The sequence below is a fragment of the Amblyraja radiata genome, chromosome 21 (assembly GCF_010909765.2).
Source record: "Amblyraja radiata isolate CabotCenter1 chromosome 21, sAmbRad1.1.pri, whole genome shotgun sequence".
Taxonomy (NCBI): Eukaryota; Metazoa; Chordata; class Chondrichthyes; order Rajiformes; family Rajidae; genus Amblyraja; species Amblyraja radiata.
The window spans coordinates 17,248,428-17,269,496 of record NC_045976.1 but is presented as its reverse complement, the minus strand read 5'-3'; the positions used below and the strand labels follow the sequence as shown (position 1 = coordinate 17,269,496).

General features: G+C 41.6%; 1 protein-coding gene across 50 annotated transcripts in view; it reads right to left on the bottom strand.

Moving 5' to 3' along the window:
• Positions 1–15,625: 15,625 nt before the first annotated feature.
• The window catches only part of LOC116985141 (mucin-2-like), a 1,051,610-nt gene continuing 1,046,166 nt past the window's right edge, over positions 15,626–21,069 (bottom strand). For 49 of the 50 annotated variants that reach the window (XM_033039614.1, XM_033039620.1, XM_033039621.1 and 46 more), the window contains 4 exons: positions 19,176–19,286; positions 17,938–17,989; positions 17,215–17,320; positions 15,627–15,983 (listed from right to left, as the gene is read on the bottom strand). In XM_033039614.1, the coding sequence (XP_032895505.1) occupies positions 15,815–15,983; positions 17,215–17,320; positions 17,938–17,989; positions 19,176–19,286 (438 nt within the window). In that variant the 3' untranslated portion in view covers positions 15,627–15,814. Of the gene's footprint in view, positions 15,984–17,214; positions 17,321–17,937; positions 17,990–19,175; positions 19,287–21,069 lie in introns of all 50 variants that reach the window. The other variant, XM_033039637.1, reaches the window with a different exon arrangement.

Genomic DNA, 21,069 nt, shown 5'->3' with positions numbered 1-21,069 from the left:
TTTCTATATAATCATTCTAAATTTCCTGCTGACCAGTAAATTTTGCAAACAATCGATTTATTTTGAAATGCAGCAGCAAATTTTCATATGGCCTAGTCCCATAAGAGGTGAAACGAGTAGATAGATAATTATCTTTGGCCCTGTAGTTTGAGGGCTAAATATTGGGCAGCACATGAAGTAGAACTCCTCTGCTCTGTTTCCAAATTGTTTCAGCTATATTTTATGATTACTTCAGAGTGCAAACTATTTTCACTTTAATAACCTGTCTAAACGTTCCGATGTTGTTGCTCTACATCAGTACCATACAGAAGTACTAACTAGATTTTGCCGTTAAGTCCCACATGGTATGATCTGAAGAAAAGTTGGAGCGCCTGCAAACGAGTGCACAAATGTTGCTCAGTTTAACATCCACTTCCATTAATGCCGCAAGTCTGGATCTTGAGTTGTAGTGCAGAATTGCAATGAGTCCGAAAAGTCATCACTCATGTGGTTTCCCTGGCACTTGTAATATCTCATCTTAGTATGTGTCTCAAGGACTTGACCCATCTGGATATGGAAACAATTAGCAGTGGATTAATTAAGGAAGAGGTGCTTCCTGTCTTAAATGATTTGACTCAGAATTTTTAAAAGAAGAACATCTATTCATTCATGGAATTACCTGCTTTTTAAATGCAGCAATGGGTTATTCTGTCATGAGAATCAAACACCTTTTTATCACCACATATAGGAAGACGATGTGCAGTCAATCTACATAATCCAAATGCCAAGTGTTCTACTGAAATCATTCCTTGAATTCATATTCAGTACCATTTGAAAGCAAGTTACCTGGAGCCACATCTCCAGCCACATCTTCATTTAATGCTCTTTCTTTTTGAGAATATCCTTTCAATATCCTTTATTTATCCCAGGAGGGAAATTGATCTGCCAACAGTCATAAAAACACAGGGTACACAAAACACAAAATACATGAAACATGAAATTAAAGTGACGCGGAAAGGCTTGTGAGATGTGCAAAGATTTGGCTGGGGGGGGGGGGTGGGAGGGTAGTCAGTCTCAGTCTACCCCACGACAGAGTGGGAGGAATTGTAAAGTTTGATTGCCACAGGGAAGAAGGATTTCCTGTGGCGTTCTGTGCTGCATCTGGTGGAACCAGTCTGTTGCTGTCGGTACTCCTCAGGTTGACCAGTGTGACCTAGAAGGGCTGAGCTGTATTGTCCAGGATGCTCCACAGTTTGAAGAGCATCCTCCCCTCCAAGCCCACCTTCCATGAATCCACCTCCGCCCCCAGGACGGAGCCAGCCTTCCTGATAAGTTTGTTGATCCCATTGGCATCCGCATCCTTTGCCCAGCAGCGAAGAAGATGGCACTGGCTAGATTCAAGATTCAAGATTCAAGAGAGTTTATTGTCATGTGTCCCAGATAGGACAATGAAATTAGTGCATTGCTGCAGCACAACAGGATATTGTAGACATAAATACAGATCAGATCAGTGTGACCACATATATATACACACATCAATAAACAGATAAAATGCAATAGGTTGTTATAGTACAGAGTTTGTTTGAAGTTGTGTTTAATAGTCTGATGGATGTGGGGAAGAAGCTGTTCCTGAATCTGGATGTTGCAGATTTCAGGCTCCTGTACCTTCTACCCGATGGCAGTGGAGAGATGAGTGTGTGGCCAGGATGGCGTGGGTCCTTGATGATGCTGTCAGCCTTTTTAAGGCAGCGACTGCGATAGATCCGCTCCATGGTAGGGAGGTCAGAGCCGATGATGGACTAGGCAGGGTTTACAACTTTTTGCAGCCTTTTCTGCTCCTGGATGCTCAGGTTGCTGTAAGAAGCCACGATGCAACCGGTCAGCATGCTCTCTACTGTGCACCTGTAGAAGTTCAAGAAGTCCTCCTTGACAAACCGACTCTTCGTAATCTTCTCAGGTAAGTAGAGGCGCTGATGTGCTTTCCTTATGATTGCGTCAGTGTTCTGGGACCAGGAGAGATCTTCAGAAATATGCACGCCCAGGAATTTGAAGTTCTTGACACTTTTCACCATCGACCCCTTGATATAAACAGGACTGTGGATCCCCATCCTACCCCTTCTGAAGTCCACAATCAGTTCCTTAGTTTTGCTGGTGTTGAGAGCCAGGTTATTGTGCTGGCACCATTTGGTCAATCAGTCAATCTCACTTCTATACCAATTGCTACCACCGATTGGTAGAACATCTGCAGCATCTTCCTGCAGACGTTGAAGGAGTGGATCTTCTCAAAAAAGTGCAGCCGGCTCTGTCCCTTCTTGTACAGGGCCTCAGTGTTCCAGGACCAGGCTCTGGAATCTATTTTAATTGCATGTTAAAACAGAGTTGTATTGGTAGGGGTACAAATTAATATGCTAAATTGTAACTAGAGCTATTATTTTACATATTGAACCTTTTCTTCCTGAGACATTCCTCCAACATTATATATGCCTCAGATCCAGTCTCTCAGAAAACATTTGCGCTCTCAGAATTTATATGCAAAAAGTTTAAAACATTTTCAACTTGTGTTTCTTGATGCATGTGCAGATGTTGTGGCTTTGCATTGCAGAACATTACAATACAGACCATTTTCTAAGAATACAAACCACTGTAACATGTGGCTCACCTGTATCCAGCCTCTGACCTACTCTTGCATTGATGTGGCTAGTTCAGTAGAATTGCAAGTCATTGATGACATCTTGGATATTGATAATGGAGGGTTTAATAATGGTAATGTTATTGGATGTTAAGAGAAGGTGGCTAGATTATGTCTTGTGGCAGATGGTCATGACCGTACACTTTTATGGCATGAATATTATTTACTATTTATCAGCCCATGTCTCAATGTTGCATACACCTTGCTGCAATGCCCCTTTGTTTGCTGAGGAGGTACAAATTGATAATAACATTGTGCAATCACAAATAAACTTCCCATTTCTGACTTTATAATGGAAATGTAATTGATAAAGCAGCTGAAGATGCTTGTGCCTAGGATTTTAGTAGCAGTATTACTCTGGGATTAGACATTTTAATCTCAAACATTCTTGAAATTCTTGTGTGTATTGGAACTCAACCACTGAACTTTCTTCTCCGTCTTTCCTATTGAATTTAGTTTTAGTTGGGCTACTTGATGTCATCATTAATTGAATGCTTCCCTGATGTGAAGGGTAGTCATTCTCTGAAAATTGGTTCATTGATCCATGTTTATATCATGACTGTGATGAGATCTGAATCCAAGTGGTCCTGACTCATCAAATCCACTCTCACAAACCTCCACAAATGCTGTTTGTTAGATCAAGGTAAGGTCCTGGTAGGCTGCTATTGAATCTAATATTCTGTTTCCATAAGGTATGAAATTGAGATTGATTATTAAATTCCAACAGTTTCAAAAATGTTGATGTGGGAAGAGAGGACTAAACACAAGAGTAGTTGGGCAATTCCTTTTATTTTGGTTAACATTCAGCGGGGGTAAATAGACAATAGACAATAGGTGCAGGAGTAGGCCATTCGGCCCTTCAAGTCAGCACCACCATTTAATGTAATCATTGCTGACAATCCACAATCAGTACCCAGTTCCTGTCTTCTCCCAATATCCCCTGACTCCGCTATCTTCAAGAGCCTTATCTAGCTCTCTCTTGATTTAAATCTTTTTATTTGAATTTCACAGCAATTTGCATACATACAATGATAACAGACAGTGACAGTCAAGGCATAATTGTGCAACAGTATGTAAGCGACCCTCAAAGCCCTTACCCTTACCCACCTTCAACCCACCCGAATCAGGTCGGAACCAAACGGGGACAAACAACACTCACATACGCACACATCCACACAAATATGGTAAGATAAACGAAACAAAAAGTACTAAAAAAAAAAAAAAGAAAAAAAAAGGGGTCACTAATAACAGTAAATAAGTAAGTAATTAAATAAATAAGTGTGTGGGGGGGGGGGGGGGGGGTAAGGGGCGGGCAGCTGCAGTAGAGCAGAACAATGGTGGAGAGCACTCAGTCCTCTTCCGAGTCCGGGGACAAGTTGAGAGAGTTAACAAGTTCCAAGAGAGGGTTCCATGTATCTAGGAATGTCTTGGTAGAGCCTTTGAGAGAGAACCTAAGTTTTTCAAGCTTTAAATTGTAAAGCACCTCCTTAATCCAGCGGGTGTGTGTCGGGGGACAGGTGAGCCTCCAGTTAAGCAAGATCAGTCTCCAGGCTAACAAGGTTGTAAAAGCTAGAACCCGTTTCACCGCAACAGTGAGGTTGGTGTTGGGAGGGGTACCGAAAATGGCTGACAGTGGGTTTGGAGGAATAGTCTGGCCGTAGGCTCTGCTTATCAAGTCGAAAGCACTCCTCCAAAAGGCTGCTAGCTTAGGGCAAGACCAAAACATATGGCTATGGTTGGCAGGAGATTGATTACATCTGTTGCAGGTGTCCCTAACAGCGGGGTAAATTCTAGATAATCTTGCATTTGTGTAGTGGACTTTGTGAAGGACTTTGCATTGGATTAGGCCATGACGGGCACATATGGAGGAAGAATGGGTCAAGTCCAAGGCAGAGTCCCATTGCTGGTCTGTTAGTTTCGTATTCAGCTCACCCTCCCACGCAGCTTTTAATGAGGTATGAGGTTTCAATATAACCGACCCTAACAAGTTATACAAAACAGAGATGCATTTCTTCCGGTTGGGATCTAGAGCTAAGATGGTACCGGTCAGGGTTTCAGGGGGGCGATTTGGGAAATGGGGGAATGTCTTCTTCACAAAATCCCATATCTGGAAAAAACGAAAAAGGTGGGCGTTTGGGAGGCTATAGTTGGACGAGAGCTCCGCAAAAGACGAAAAGAAGCCATCCTTGTATAGGTTTTTGATACTACTGATACCGTTGCTATGCATATCTAGCTCTCTCTTGAAAGTATCCAGAGAACCGGCCTCCACCGCTCTTTGAGGCAGAGAATTCCACAGACTCACAACTCTCTGTGCGAACATATCTGTGCTACCACCCAAAAAAACCCACAAGGAACTCTGCTAACTTCCCTACTACACAAACGATTTGTTAACTAATACTGTTAGCACTTCCTAACAGCCAGTAGTTAACAAGTAGTTATACCATATCACCCACATTGTGTCTCTGTGTGTTTCGCTCTCTCCCTCCCTTTCTCTCTCGCGCTCTCTCTCCCGCTCCCCATCTCATCTCTCTCTAGCTCTCCCGCTCCCTCCCTCTCACCCAGTCGCCCCAGCATTCCCGGAATCATTGACCTTTTGCGGTAGACAAAAATGCTGGAGAAACCCAGTGGGTGAGGTAGCATTTCTGGAGACCTTTCCATGATCATCGGTGCCGGTTCTGATTTGTTCTGAACCTTTTCATACCTCTAGTTTCCCTCCCCCCTGACTCTCAATCTGAGAAAGGGTTTCAACACGCAACATCACCTATTCCTTCTCTCAAGAGATGCTGCTTGACCCACTGAGTTACTCTGGAATTTTGTGCCTATCTTCGGTGTAAACCAGCATTTGTAGCTCCTTCCTACACGTGGAACATTAGGTTCTAGTTTGCACCAAGCCATCATTCACGCAGGAGACACTATTCTCAATTCGTCTTGCCACAACACTTAACCTTTCAGTTAGTTTTACTTGGTTGGGTGTTCTCCTTGCCCCTCACCGCCATAGTTTATCCTTTGTCTATCTTAACATTTTCACCAGGAATTCCATTGCTACAACAGAAAAGCAGTGATTTGACTCCCATACCCCTTCCCTCTTTCCCTTGCTGGTCCAACATGATCAGTGGAAGTGAATGCATGAAGCCTGCATATCTCACTTCAGGAAAATTGTTGTCACTCAGTCTTTACCTGCTTATCTCTACTTTAGTATATAAATGGACTTTTTTATTCATGGAAACCAGTAATTAGTTTGAAAACAAATATTAATCCAAATGTATTCATGAGGTTCTTTTTAGTTGAGCATCCTCTTAATACCCGTTTGCATTCTTTTCTCTAAATAATCTGCAGGATCTATTTCCTTGGGAGGTTCCTGCAGGAGACTTTCAATCCGTTGCGTGCATTAAGTCCAATTGTATTTTGATTACGTGTTATGCAACTTTGCATGATATGTCGACATACTTTGTGTAAAGAAATACTGGATAAATTTTGCAGCCCCTTCTTCCTCATTTCGGTGCCAGGCCCAAATTGAGATATTTAGTTCCCTAACTTCTCAGTGTTCAGGAATTATCCAGCTTTCAACTGACACTCAAAAAGCTGAATGTCAATGTTGACTGTTTTTAATTTAAGAGATTGGTAAATTGTTACCGTGAGGTGAAGAGGAAGGAGAAGTGGAAGCCAGGGCTTATTCTCCATCCCCAAAAACTGCAGAATCAGAATACAGGTTGAATTACACCCATATTAATAGAAAACTGTCCCACTTTATTCTTGAAACTGAATTTAAGACACCTCGTTTAAACTAGTACCCATAAACTAAAACCATAACCTGGGCCAAGCCTGAAGGTCTCACAAACAATTTGCCAAATCATCTGTTAATTCAGAATAGGATTTAATATTGTAGTTTGCAAACTTTTTTCAAGAGTGGGAGCTAGAACTATGAATGCAAATGAGAACTAGTCTTCATGAATTATTTTAAACTACAAGCAGTAAGCAGTTTGAAATTAAAAACACAGCTGCCTAAAAAGGTGTCACTGGCTGTGGAGAGCTGAGTACTGACCCACAGCAGAAGGCTACCAAGGAGATGTGGTTTGTGGAATGAAATATCCATGAGGCGTTCTCAAAAGCATTGGTCAAATATAAGACAATGGGCCTATAAATTGGCCTACATCAAACCAGGCATCATATGGCTTCAGCTAAGATACTTTGCACAATTGTGAAAGAGATGAAGGGAAAGTTCCTCACTGGTTATTTGTCACCTAGAACCACATGGTCGGAGGCATATTGCTCCATCAATTAATAATTGGGATATTTATGTACCCAGAAAGTCAGCCCTCACAACATTATTTTCATATGCTTGAGGTTTCTGTCCTTTGAAGCTTCCAGCCAATTAATGTGAGGTCCTTTGTCTCAACAGTTATGTGGTCTTGCCAGTAAAGATGTTCTTCCTTTGGAAATACATAATTTGATGGAACCATATGTAATCTGTTGGGTGTAAATATTAAATTTTTGTATTCAATCATCGGCTGCAAAGTTTGCTCTCAAAACTATCAAACCTTAATATGTTTTGAATTCTACTGGGAAATTCTCCCAGGAGAGAGTGTTCCATGAGATCTCCTCTTGAATGCGGTGAATAACGACATTACAGCTGCATCTCTACTCTCTGTGTCACTCATATCCAACTCTAAACATTCAACCTTCCCACAACAGCCCTCTCATGGCTCTTATAATTTCTTTCCAGGTTTTAGCTGTTAAAAATAACTTTGTATTGAAAATAACTAATTGTTTCACAGAGGTGGTTGGTGGGAACAGTGGTGCAGTGGCAGAGTTTCTACCTTGCAGCACCAAGACCCAGGTTCAATCCTAATTACGGGCACTGTCTGTATGGAGTTTCCAAGTGACTGCGTGCAGGGCCGGCCTTAAGCCGATTGGACTGATTGCTCCCAATTGGGCCCCGCGCCTAAGGGGGGCCCCACACTAATGTTCCGTTTTTCGTAAGCAAATACAAATTCTCTTTGTTAAATAAAGATTTTTTTTTAAATTCGCCATCCGGATTTTTTTTTAAACGAACATGGATAACAACCGCTGCACGGCCATCAGACACAAACGATTTGTTAATTAGTACTGTTAGCACTTCTTAACAGCCAGTAGTTAACAAGTAGTTATACCATGTCATCAATGCATCGATCCACATTCCTCAGTAAATGTAATTGTGTTTTGAACACGTATTAATGATGCTGCGTTCCTTTGAATAAAATTCACGTGGCGTCATTAATACTTGTTCAAAACACAATTACATTTACTGAGGAATGTAGTTCGATGCATTGATGACACATTGAGAATTTCTTAAAACTCACCATCATGAGAGAGGGCCCCGGACCGCAAGAAGGCGCTTCTTCTTGGTGTGCAGGTTAGTCATTCCCCTACCGACCCACGTTGTGTCTGTGTGTTTCGCTCTCTCCCTACCTCTCTCTCTGCGCGCTCTCTCTCCCGCTCCCCATCTCGTCTCACTCTAGCTCTCCCACTCCCTCTCTCTCACCCTGTCGCCTCGGCATTCCCGGAATCATTGACCTTTTGCGGTAGACAAAAATGCTGGAGAAACCCAGCGGGTGAGGCAGCCGCCTTGCCCGCTGAGTTCCTCCAGCACTGTGTTTTTTGTTTGGCTCTGAAGTTGAAGGTGGCTCAGTGGGACGGGCATGGGCTCTGGGGAGAGGGTTGCATTTCTGGTCGAGACCCTTCTTCAGACAATCACAAGTACTCTCACAGGCGAGAGTTCCGTTCAGTCTGAAGAAGGGTCTTCTCTCCAGAGTCGCTGCGCCGCCTGTCCTGCTGAGTTACTCCAGCTTTATGTCTATCTTCAATTTCAGAGAAATACAATTTCTCACGGGGGGCTTATAACGTCTACCCCCCCCCCCCCTTCCTTCCCAACCTCAGCCTCACAGACCTTAGCGTACCCCTAGTTCTTAAAACACATTTCCACAATTGTTCATGTTGCACTTATAATGCAGAGACGGGCTTGAAGTGATTCTGTGAAACAAAAAGATAAATAGCTGGTTTCAATCCAACAGCAGCCTGAAGCACTTCAGCCTCTTAGCCCTGTGATCAGCTGTTTCAAGTTTTGTACTGCTGTTGGACTGAAACCAGCTATTTATCTTTTTGTTTCACCCCCTGTCCATCCACATTCATTTCCCTTTCCCCCACCTTCCTCCCACGGTGCCTGCTTCTTTGGTGGCAGGTGCACCATCACGTTTACATTGCCAGTTAACCACTGATTTATTTTCAAGTGGTCAGTGCAAAGTCTGCCTTCTTTAAAAGCTGGTATCGTTGCCAAAAGTGACTTGCTTCATGAAAATGGGCATTTGTAAAATTAAACCCCAGTGTCCTCTGAGCTATGTGTTACTGTATTGTTCAATATTCTTGTTAATTGTTATATTAGCATTTCAATGCTGCGTGTGCTTCAGCATGGGCCATCCATTAGTTAGATCGCAGCGGAACATAGTATTAAATCGCAAGCGACTGCAAATGCTGCAGATCTTGAACAAAAAAACAAACTGCTGGAGGAATATTGAGTCACACCATTTAGTGAAGCCACCTAACAACGGGTTGCTCTTTGGAGGCGAATAGTCACTTCCTGACTAACTGCGGACTCTTTTTAACTTGGTGCGGAGTGCAATGGTTACCCATTTTCTATTGCACAAATGCATGTGAAAAGTCAAGAATGTATAATTGTCATGTGTACCCACAAAAGAACAATGAAATTCTTATTTGCAGCAGCATAAAGGCGTGTAAACACAATATTCATAGATTGTATGAGAACAAATGAGAAACGACTAAATTCAATAACCTAACCCTAATACTAGTGCAAAAAAGCTCAGGGAGCCCCATCAAACTTATCAATTGCTTGCTAATCGCATGACTGCGTCCCACTGCTGTCTGGTTCGTTGAACGTATTGCTAGATATGAACTTTTTTTGGGAGAGAAAAATGCTCACGGCAGACCAAACGTGTTAAACAGAAATTGGTCAGATACTGAGCTTTACACAGTGAGAAATCATGTGAAATAATCACTGAATTTTATTTTAAATGAATGTACCTGCATCTTATACTATTTAGTTTGGAGATACAACCAGATAGTCGACTGAGTTCGCAACCGACCAGCGATTTTTGTTTTCCTATTTAACAATTTATTTGGCAGCCAATCAATCGCTGTCTCTAAGGGGGTTGCATCCAATCACCAACCAGCTTGCCTTAAAATTCCCGTCCAATCAACAAATTGATCTCCTCTCGTCCAATCAGCCGCTGTTTCCAAGGGCATTGTGTCCAATCACATAATGCAGTTTAATGTTAATTAGCTGCCACGGTAAAGGTTGGAAGCCAGTGGAGCTACTGACAGCCAAACGGGAGCAGGAGACATTCAGACAGTGTATAATCCATAGCACCTTAGTGTACAATTTCATAATATATTTAAAATAACTGGGCTGACAGACCTTGGCTGGGAACCTGGGCTTCACCAAAATTGTTCCCAATTGGGCCCTGCACCCCCTAAGGCCTGCGTGGGATTCCTCTGGATGCTCTGGTTTCCTTCCACAACCCAAACACAAACAGGTTTGTAGGTTAAACTGCTTCAGAAAAATTGTAAAATTTCCCCTAGTGTGTAGGATAGTGTTCGTGTAAGGTGTGATTACTGGTCGGGCAGACTCAGTGGGCCGAAAGGCCTATTTCTGCATCGTACTTCTAAAGTCTAAAGATTATTGCACCTTGTCTCTGAAAAGTAGTTAATAATAATAATAATAATACATTTTATTTATGGGCGCCTTTCAAGAGTCTCAAGGACACCTTACAAAAATTGAGCATGTATAGGAAAAACATGTAAGGGGAATGAAATAAATAGTAGAGACATGACTAGTACACAAAGTAAAGACAGAATTCAATACAAAACACAGCATGAGGCAATTAATGCACAGATGAAAAGGGATGGGGACGTGGGGCTAAGGATAGGCAGAGGTGAAGAGATGGGTCTTGAGGCGGGACTGGAAGATGGGGAGGGACACGGAATTGCGGATCAGTTGGGGGAGGGAGTTCCAGAGCCTGGGAGCTGCCCTGGAGAAGGCTCTGTCCCCAAAACTGCGGAGGTTGGACTTGTGGATGGAGAGGAGACCGGCTGATGTGGATCTGAGGGACCGTGAGGGTTGGTAGGGGGAGAGGAGGTCAATGAGATATGTGGGGGCCAGATGGTGGAGGGCTTTGTAGGTGAGGACCAGGATTTTGTAGGTGATCCGGTGGGAGATGGGAAGCCAGTGAAGTTTTTTGAGGACTGGAGTGATGTGATGCCAGGATTTGGTGTGGGTGATGAGTCGGGCGGCTGCGTTCTGGACCAGTTGGAGTCGGTTGATGTAGGTGGAGCTGATGCCAAGGAGAAGTGAGTTGCAATAGTCCAGTCGGGAGGAGATGAAGGCATGGATGAGTCTTTCAGCAGCAGGCGGAGTGAGAGAGGGTCTGAGTTTGGCGATGTTGCGGAGATGAAAGAAGGAGGTTTTAATGACATGGCGGATGTGAGGCTCAAGGAAGAGGGTGGAATCAAAGATCACGCCAAGGTTGCGGGCCTGGGGAGATGGGGAGACAGTGGTGCCGTCGATAGTGAGAGTGGGGTTATTGATTTTGCTGAGTGTGGCTTTGGAGCCTATGAGGAGGAATTCTGTCTTATCGCTGTTGAGTTTGAGGAAATTATGTTGCATCCAGGTTTTTATAGCTGACAAACAGGAGTTGATATGGGAGAGGGGGGGGTTGTGGGGGGATTTGGTGCCAAGGTAAATCTGGGTGTCATCAGCGTAACAGTGGAAGTCCAGATTGAAGTGGCGGAGTATCTGACCAAGGGGGAGGATGTAGATGATGAAGAGGAGGGGGCCGAGTACGGAGCCTTGGGGAACGCCTTGAGTGACTGCGGCTGTAGCAGAGGTGTGGTTGTGGAGAGAGATGAAGTGGGATCTGTTGGAAAGGTAGGAACGGAGCCAGCTGAGTGCAGAGCCTTCAATGCCGAGGTCCTTGAGTCTGGTGAGCAGGATCTTATGGTTCACTGTATCGAAGGCTGCGCTCAGGTCGAGGAGGATGAGGATGTTGAGGGAACCAGTGTCAGCAGAGGTGAGGAGGTCGTTGAGGACTTTGAGGAGAGCAGTTTCTGTGCTATGGAGGGGGCGAAAGCCAGATTGGAGGGGTTCAAGTAGGTTATACGCAAGGAGGTGGGAATGAAGTTGCGACGCAACGATACGCTCCAGGGTTTTTGAAAGGAAGGGGAGGTTTGAGATTGGGCGGTAGTTAATGAGAGAGGAGGGATCAAGACCAGGTTTCTTTAGGATTGGTGTAACGGCAGCAGTTTTGAAAGCGGAGGGGACAATTCCTTGGGACAATGAGGAGTTGAAGAGATTAGTGAGGTAGGGGCAGAGTACGGGGAGGCAGGACTTCAACAGGGGAGTGGGGAGAGGGTCGAGGGAGCAGGTGGTGGGTTTGGAAGAGCTGATGAGTTTGGAGATTTCAATAGGGGTGACCAGGTCAAACTGGGAGAGGAAGCAGTGTGGAGGAGTTAGACACTCAGTAACCTATTGAAATCCATGTGAACCGAATTTATCAATCAATAATGTTATGTGCAGATATGGTGACTTATGCACAGTCACCATCCCTGCAGATTGTTCAGAAAACAATGTCTCCCTTGTATTTCAACTCATAAGAATCTATACAATACATACTTATAATTTTGAAGTAGTTTAGCACTTTCCTGACCCTCCATTTGAAGTATGCTGAGTGATGGAGGTTTTATTCCTCGTCTGACCTTTGAGTCCAGCCTAAATCTGTCCTGGTGGAGTAAAAGCTGACCAAGCTCACAGAACAATACAACCCAGTGCTCCCTTAAAAATGTATTGAGACCGAGTAATATAATAGATAAATTAAATACACGTACAAACAGATGTTTATGAATTACTGAAGATAATACAATTAAAAGTACTATACATTGTTGTACAGATAACCCTTTGTATATATATAGCCCATTGAAGGTGAATAGTGACTGTTAACCGATTGAGGGATTTGTTCGAACCACCTACCGCGTAAGACAAGTTGTTTTAAAATACAAAGTTATTTTTAACAGCTACAAATGTTTTTTTGTCATTGTGAGCTAAAAGTATCAAAGGTTGTTTGTTACATTATTTAATAGAGTATCATTGCACAAGTGTTGATTGCAGTAATTGCTAGTCCAGCATTGTACCTAGCAGCCGGTGTGCTTAAAGAGACAGTGATGTCTGATTACTGTGGGGACGCTCCGTCCACTATAACCAAAATTCGTTATTAAGAGGTTCATAATAACAAGGGTAGACTGTACTCTAATTGGACGCCTGCACCTGCTTTAACTATTAAGTGTAATTATAACATCCACTCATTTTTCAGATTCCACAGCGTGTCCACTCCATTGATAAGCATCTTTGAAGTATTTTGGTTACAGTGTTAGAACCTCGAATTTCTGCTCAATTTCCACTTATTGTCCATTTCAAACAGCAGCATATTTGTAAAATGGTAATAGACTGATGAAATTTAAAAGTAACTAGACCAAGGGCAGACCTGTTGGGCTCCCCCAACGCAGCCGTACCCTACCCGTAGCCCCCACGGGAGACGTGGTCCTCCAACTAAAGCGGCTCAGGAATGAGCAGTGCGGCTGGCTTTAAATGGCGTCTTTGAGGCGAGATGCGGGCGCCAGCAGCCGTTATGGTCGCTGGCCAGCAGGAGGCGACAAAATGATATCTATATTTTATTTTGCTTACATGCCCACTTCAGAACTCCCAGAACAGATCTCTATTTCTGATTTTGTCATGTGAGGAGACTATTAAGAGGACAAAGGATAAGTATTCAAGTATAAGCTCAAAATCTGCTTGAAAGCAACTAACCCTTGAGAACAAAAAAAGAAGCAAAGGTTTGGAGTAGCTCAATGGGACAGGCAGCATCTCCGGATAACTGCAGGTGATGTTTTGAATCACAACTCTTCTTCAGATTGATTATGTTGGTGGAGGGTAGAGAAGAGGGGCAGGACAATCCCAAGTAATAGGTGAGGGAGGTTTTAATAGACAAAGGCCAGAGATGAAAAGAAAGAATGTGCAAGACAAAACGATTGCAGAGTTACGAATTGTGAAGCTAGAGAAAGAAATGTAAGTGGAGGGAGAGGGAAAGGGGAGAGATGGGTGCGTTCAGTTTGGGCATAGGGGAGAGAGGGGAAAAAAAGGGGAGGACGATGAGGTCAGGGTTGGATTATCTATCTAAAATTGGAGAATTCAGTGTTCATACATTGGGTTGTAAGCTACACAAGCAGAATATGAGATGCTGTTCCTCCAATTTGCGTATGGCCTCATTGGCAACGAAGGAGGCCCAGGACTCAAAGGTGAGTGTCGGAATAGAAGGAGGAGTTCAAATGGTTTGTAACCAAGTGATCCAGTAAGCCTTGGCGGTCCAAGCGCAAATGTTCGGTGAAATGATCACCAAATCTATGCTTGGTCTTGCCGATTTACAGGAGGCCGTGTTGTGATCACTAGATGCAGTATATGAGGTTAGAGGAGGTGCACATAAACATACATGTATGTGGGGACGCTCCGTCTACTAGAACTAAAATTCTGTTATAAAAGACGTCTCTAATTATGAAGGTTAACTGTAATACCCTTGAGGATGTTTCCAAGGCTGGAAAACTACAAATATGAGCAAGTTTGTTCATTCTCTTTGATTTTATTTATTTGTTTTGTGAGGTGAATTTACTGGCAAAGCCAGCAGTTCTTGCCCATCGCTAACTGCCTTTGATCAGTTGTGCATCACCTTCTTATACTGCTGCAGTCTTTCTCTTGAACAAACCCTGTTGTGTTGGCATTTCCAGGATTTAAACATGTCAGATTCTTATTATTGCTGGAAATATGAACTCACGGAGGAAGTTATTCTTCCTGTCCATTTTATTACTCTTTTAATTGAACTCTTTCTTCATAATTGCATACAGAACTTGTTTGATAACTGTTATTTTTCACTTTGTCTCCACTGTAACATTCTCTCCTGGACTGTATTTTTAATTCTTTCAGTCGTTTCTGAGTCTTGAGTTCAAGTAACACCAACAATCTCCATTCAGAGAATGTAACCCATGCATATTATAGTGCAGAAGAAATGTGTTCATGTTATCTGGATGTCCATGAATTTTAAACCCAAATCATCTAAGATGTGTAAAGCCCAATGGTAAAAATAAATATCAGATACACTGAGACAGCTATACATTTAGCGTCTTTAAAATGCACACAGTTTTAGATCTAAACATCCTCGGGAGTTTCTCAGAGGAGTTCTTCCTTGCCAATGAAAGGAACATCCTTTAGTTTTCCTTCAGTCTACAGTTAAATGATATGAATGGATACTGAAGTCAATCATCGGCGGTCACTCAAAACGAGTATGACTGTCTTCTCGGACGCCTGTGCGTGACTTTGTTTAACGTGGGGAGATTTATATCCTTGACACATTTGGGTCAGGATCCAGTGGCATGGAGTCCAAAACGACCGGGGACCCTTTTCTGCTGCAGCCTTCACCTGCCGCTCCACTAAAGTCAGTCATCATCCTCCGCCTGTTCCACCATTGAGGTCTTGGTTGTATTGCTCTTTGTCAGGGACCTCCCCCTCGACCTTACTGCCATGAGTGGCCCGACCAGGAGCATAGCTTCAGATGCTTCTCCACCATGACAAGGTGACAATCCACGGAGATCTACTGAAGTACTGAATTTGAGAACTTGAATAAACTTTCTGGTCTGTTAAGTTCGATGGAGTGACCCAATTGAATGTAATAAACTGGAGATTTGGCACTGTTATTGGGTAGATTAATGTAAACTTTAAGAAAATCACATTCTCCCCTCTATGTACATATGAATTAAAAACAATGAGATATTCACGACAAAAGCAGTGAATCATATGCAGATTTTTTTTATTTTTTTAGTTTTGCATTGAATGATCATTTGGAGGAAAAATAAACTTGAAAGATATATTGTGAAAAGCCATGTAGTTAGGAATAAAAGACACTTCGGATTTTTCAAACATCACCAAGTAATGTTTGCTTAAAATAAATCAAACAGAGGTTACAAAGTAAAAATTGGCATTCAGTTTAAAATTCCATTTCACGGTGTACTATTTTCACAAATAGAGCACTGACATGTTTTTGCAGAAATATATGAGTACCGTTTACTCAATCCATTTTCACACGCCAATGTTACTTCCTTTGTTTCAGTCGTTTGTTCTTCGCAGCACTCACAGTTGTGTTTCATTTTATCTATTGTGTAGTCAAACCTAAAATGTAAGAACATCACAATGAAAATCAATCAATATCATATGGCATCTTATGCATTTTAATTACGACAAAATGCCACAATTTGCAATGGTATCATGCTGCTGTGGGCCATAGCCTTCATGCATTGCCATAAAGATGCAAGAACAAAGTAATTTTAACAAACCAATGATGTATTTAAACAAAAAGTTCTGGACTCTCAAATAAAAAGTATGAAAATAATTTAATCGGTATTAAGTTAGCATTATATCAATTCATTAAATAATATGGGTTTACATCATCACTGAGCCATTACTAGGCTCACAAACAAATTTTCATGACCTTTCTATCATTAATACAGGAGGGGTCGCAACTGCCTTTTCTCTTGCTAATTGATTGGTAGTTGATATAAGGCCAGATTGGTGAGTTTTGCGAGCTTCCTGCTTCTTGCTCCACCCTACCCCATCATGATTATGTTTTCTTCGGGAAGTGGTAGTGTGGAGCAATGTAAATTGAGGAAACACATATTTTGTAGTAAACACCATCCCCGACCTTTCTCTGAGGTCATATTATCTCAGTATTTTTTTTGTTCTTTGATGCATTAAGGGCCTGTCCCACTTAGGCAATTTTTTAGGTGACTGCCGGCTACTGTCATAGTCATAGTAGGTCACCGAAAAAGCGGTGACTGGACCCCGACGACAATGTTTACAACAACGTACCACCTAGTCGACGTCAAGCTATGGCAAGCTACCGACAACCGGCGACCCATTAGGACGTCTACCTATGACCACACCTACGATAACCTACGACAACCAAAGTAAACCTACGTCCACCCATGACAAGCTACGACAAGCTACGTCCCTGTTGGCGACAACTGAGGACAATTCAGTTGCCGGCACCTGTCGCCGGTTGACGTAGGTTGACGTAGGTAGTCGCCAATGAAATTCAGCACCGGCGACAACCTACGTCACCTGGCAACAACCTACAACAGCACCTACGTCAGGAGAAGTCAAGCTACGCTCATTGGCGTCAAACCCACTGTCGCTGAAAATCTTTGAACATATTGAAAATCCAGCGGTGACCAGAAAGACGCTACGACTCTTTAGGCGACTGAGGAGACTACTCACAACCGTACAGGCGACACACCGGCAACCATGTGGCAACAGCCTAGTCACCTGCAGTCACCTAAAAAATAGCCTAAGTGGGACAGGCCCTTTATTCTATTTAACTAGCACAAGACTTAAATTTACTTACATGGAAAATGAGTTGCAATTTCCTTGACATGAATTAAGTTCAACTGTTGCAGTACAGTTATCCTTAATGATTGTAAGCGATTTTGGATGAACTTTACATTGTGTCACTGTTGGGAAAAACACGGAAATTAGAGAATTCCACCATTTTATGTTATAAAAACATGTAATTAGAAATAGATTATCTATTTGATATTGATCTCATGACAGACAGACAGACAGATGAGCTAACGGACAGAAGAACTGAAAGAGACACCTTCTGAAATAACATATTAAAGTTATTGTCATGTGATACAGTAGATGAAGGCATAATGTTTACCTTTACTACTATTAATCGAGCTTAGAGCAGAACTGAACAATGAAATTCCTAGATATTGATATGCAAAATAATTTTTCATTGTTAGAATAGGAGTCTTCGTTAAAAATCGAGTAGGAATGTGCAAAGGTTTGACTGTAGTAGGACAGAACTTCGGACTAATAATGTGTGCCACGATCCCTGCTGCAACTCAGTGAAATTAAATGTGAATCAGCTGCATCAAATATTTGTAAAATTGGTACCAATGATAATTTAGCGTTGAATGTTAAAGTAAGTACTTTTGAAGTTTGGTCCCTGTTGTGAAATCAGAAACACCTAACATAAGTATGAAGAGATTTAAGCAGGATAAACATTCTGCAGGGGGAATATATTTTTCATATAAATTGCAGTGCCCAAAATGTGACTTCTTACCTTGCAGAGGGCAGTAATAGCAACAGTGACGGTCATCCCATTTTTTGTCAACCTAAACGTACAGGAAAAATAAATTGTTATTTTGCATGTTATTTAACTATCAATCATGATGTGCTATCATATTGTAAAAATGTAATTTTGTGCAGGACCAGAGCCCCTTTAGTTTCACTTCATGTCAAATCATGTATTGTATTTTCACTGTTGGCTAGATTGAGATAGGCCAATACTATTTTACTTGTAACATAGCAAGCAGAAAGTATTTATTCCATTAGGCTAGTTAAAACCTTGGTCACTGAGGTGAAAAGACTGCATGGTAATTCTTATAAAGTTGTGGCATAGAATTCTCATATAGACGAGATTTAGCATTTCTCTGCCCCCTGCAAAAGCATGTTAAATGGTGGCTGTGTGGCTGGCCAATGATTGTCTTAACCCCATGGCCTTGTTTTGGTATATATTGGTGCCCAGGGCCACTGGTGAAACATACCACAATTAAAGATAGCTGCCTTACATGATAATATCTTTCACTTGCCCAATGAAGGAAGTAGTTGGGTCTTACATCACTGTTGGGTCCTTTGGGTTGTGGGAAAAGGAGAGCGTGATAATGGGAGCTATTTAGGGAAATGGTTAGCTGCCAGTTGTGTGATCGATGATGAGGGCTGAGGTACAGGACCCCTGGGATCATTGATCATCTACAGATGCCAGGAAGCCAGATGACTCTGATTGCCAATTGGTAAGGTAGGTTTGGTCATGAGAAAATAGCAAACATGAAGGGTGGAGACAATAGGTTATTATTAATGTAGGGTAGTGAGGGACAGGTTTTGTGGGGAAGGGGTGTAGTTGAAGGAGAGTGGAAAATCCATTTAATGGGGTTTTAGAGGCAGACAAATCTTTAATTCATGCCAAAGCAGGCTTCATGGATCCATTGAAGCCTGCATCTGCTGGAGTGAACTCTTGGGATACATCTCAGAAGCATGTGGGAAAATTGAAGGAAATCTCCAGAAATGTATTCAAAATGTATTTTTTTAGAAGAATTTGGTCATGTAGTGCAAATGACCATGGTGTTTTGTTGAATAATTTTTAGTCAAATGTGTTAACCCACCCAGCACCCAATCATTGTTTAGAATGATTTTCATGTTCAATTAATTTTATACAAATAATTATGAAAAGAACAAATCAATATTGCAATGTGAATGTACATCATGATACATGGAACCTGCTACAGTATAATTTGTACAAACCTCATCACAGGTTGAATTATAAAAGCATGTTAATTCTGTCTCTATCACCATGGCTCCTGAACATCTGTAGTAAATACATGTATTATTTTGATCAGACCATTCATCACCATCCTGAAAAACAAAAGCAGAAATATCAGCGATTGTCAACCTGAGTAGCAAAGAGCTCTCTCAAAGATGTTATGTGGGTTGTGGCTGTAAATATTCATGTGGTAAACACAGCTCCACTGATTGCCAGGGAAGCCAACCTTGGCTGAAGTATTAGTAAAATCATAAAATTATTTGCTGTGGGTTGCAATGGCAAAATCAGCTAAGTTTTTCTGTTCCAAATAATAAGTGTGGATGTCAGACAAAAAATTGATAACTCTGTTGTAATTCTCCACATCTTGTAACCATCATTGTCAAACTTCAGATATGAATCTTGGTCTTTATCAGAAGATGCTGCCGGATAGGCACTGGCTTTAAATTAATGCCCCTACATAAATGAAAGTATTGTGACTTTCATAACTGCAAATAGAATTGGAAAATATATTTGGAAAACATTGTGAGAAATTCATTAAAGTTTGGGATTTCAGCTGAAAAGTGATATTATGCTTCATAAAATCAGTTAATATTTGAAAGTAATCATTGGCTATAGAATAAGCTATAACATATCTTACTTAGAGTATGCTTTCTTTGCCCAACTGTGGAACAAAAAATATTGTTCCTTATTTAATTTTGATTGGAATTGAACAAGGCAACGAAGGGGTGTATTGGAGTTGACAATTGGAAATCTCTCATGACCAGGTGTTGAAGAAAATCCATGGGGAAACAGCAAAGTAGATTAGATGCTTTTACCTCCTGTCTGGGAATGTGATGAATTGTGGATGGTAAATGTAAATATGAAATAGAAGATAACAAAGTTTGTTTAACTTTCTCTCAGAAGTTATAGTAGATTACACGCGCCCCTACCGCTGGTAGCGTAGATACGTTGCAGTGGATGGGAGGCTTACAATTGGCTTGGAATAATGTCACAAGGCCTTTGTATTGTGTTTGAATTGTATCAATCATTTGTTGTTAAATAAGATTAACGTAAGCGAACAGTATGCTATGACTAATGAAATAATTGGTACCCATGTAGTAGATAGTATATTTTCATATCTAAAAAGTAAACAAAAGTTATTTACTGCACAGTATAACTGTCAGCTAATTCTGCTGTGAAGTCAGAGAATTGGTGAGCAGTCTTCTGCTGCCATCTCTCCATGATATCATGTAATAAAGTCTCTTGAAGCAAACCTGTGAAGTCTGTCACTTTTGTTTTTTCTTTAATTTCCCTCTAAATTAATTTCTTCCACACCAAATCTTCAGCAATAATTCCAGGAGAGTACTTAAGGAAGTGATTATACTTAATTTACGAAACAAGCCATTCGCCCTCAGAACTCCTCTGCAGCCAGGTCTGGATCCGCCTCTATGTTTATATCCACAATGTTGCCCTCCCGCCACAAATTGTACAATAATAATTGGTAAAGCAAATCCTGGTTGATTTATGAAGAGCAATTTATTCAGGAATTTAATCATGGGTTTTCTCGTGCAGTGAAATTCCATGGTTCAACCTACGCTGAAGGGATTCATACAATTTCAATTGTGGTTGGACAGATTGACACTGAAGTGAAATCTGAAGCAGCAACATCAAGAAAATTTAGAAGATTATTCAGTGAAAACAGATACTGTACATCGTTCGAGGATCATCTACAGAACCATTTGGAAAATGAAAGCAGTTTTGTGACTGATGTTAAATATAGGATTCTAAAAGCAAGAGATACAAAATGTAATTGGATATGGTGCAGAGTTTTGCGATAATGCCGAGGACACAGGCCCTTGATATAAAGGAGTGCAGAAGAGAGACATCCTGTGCATC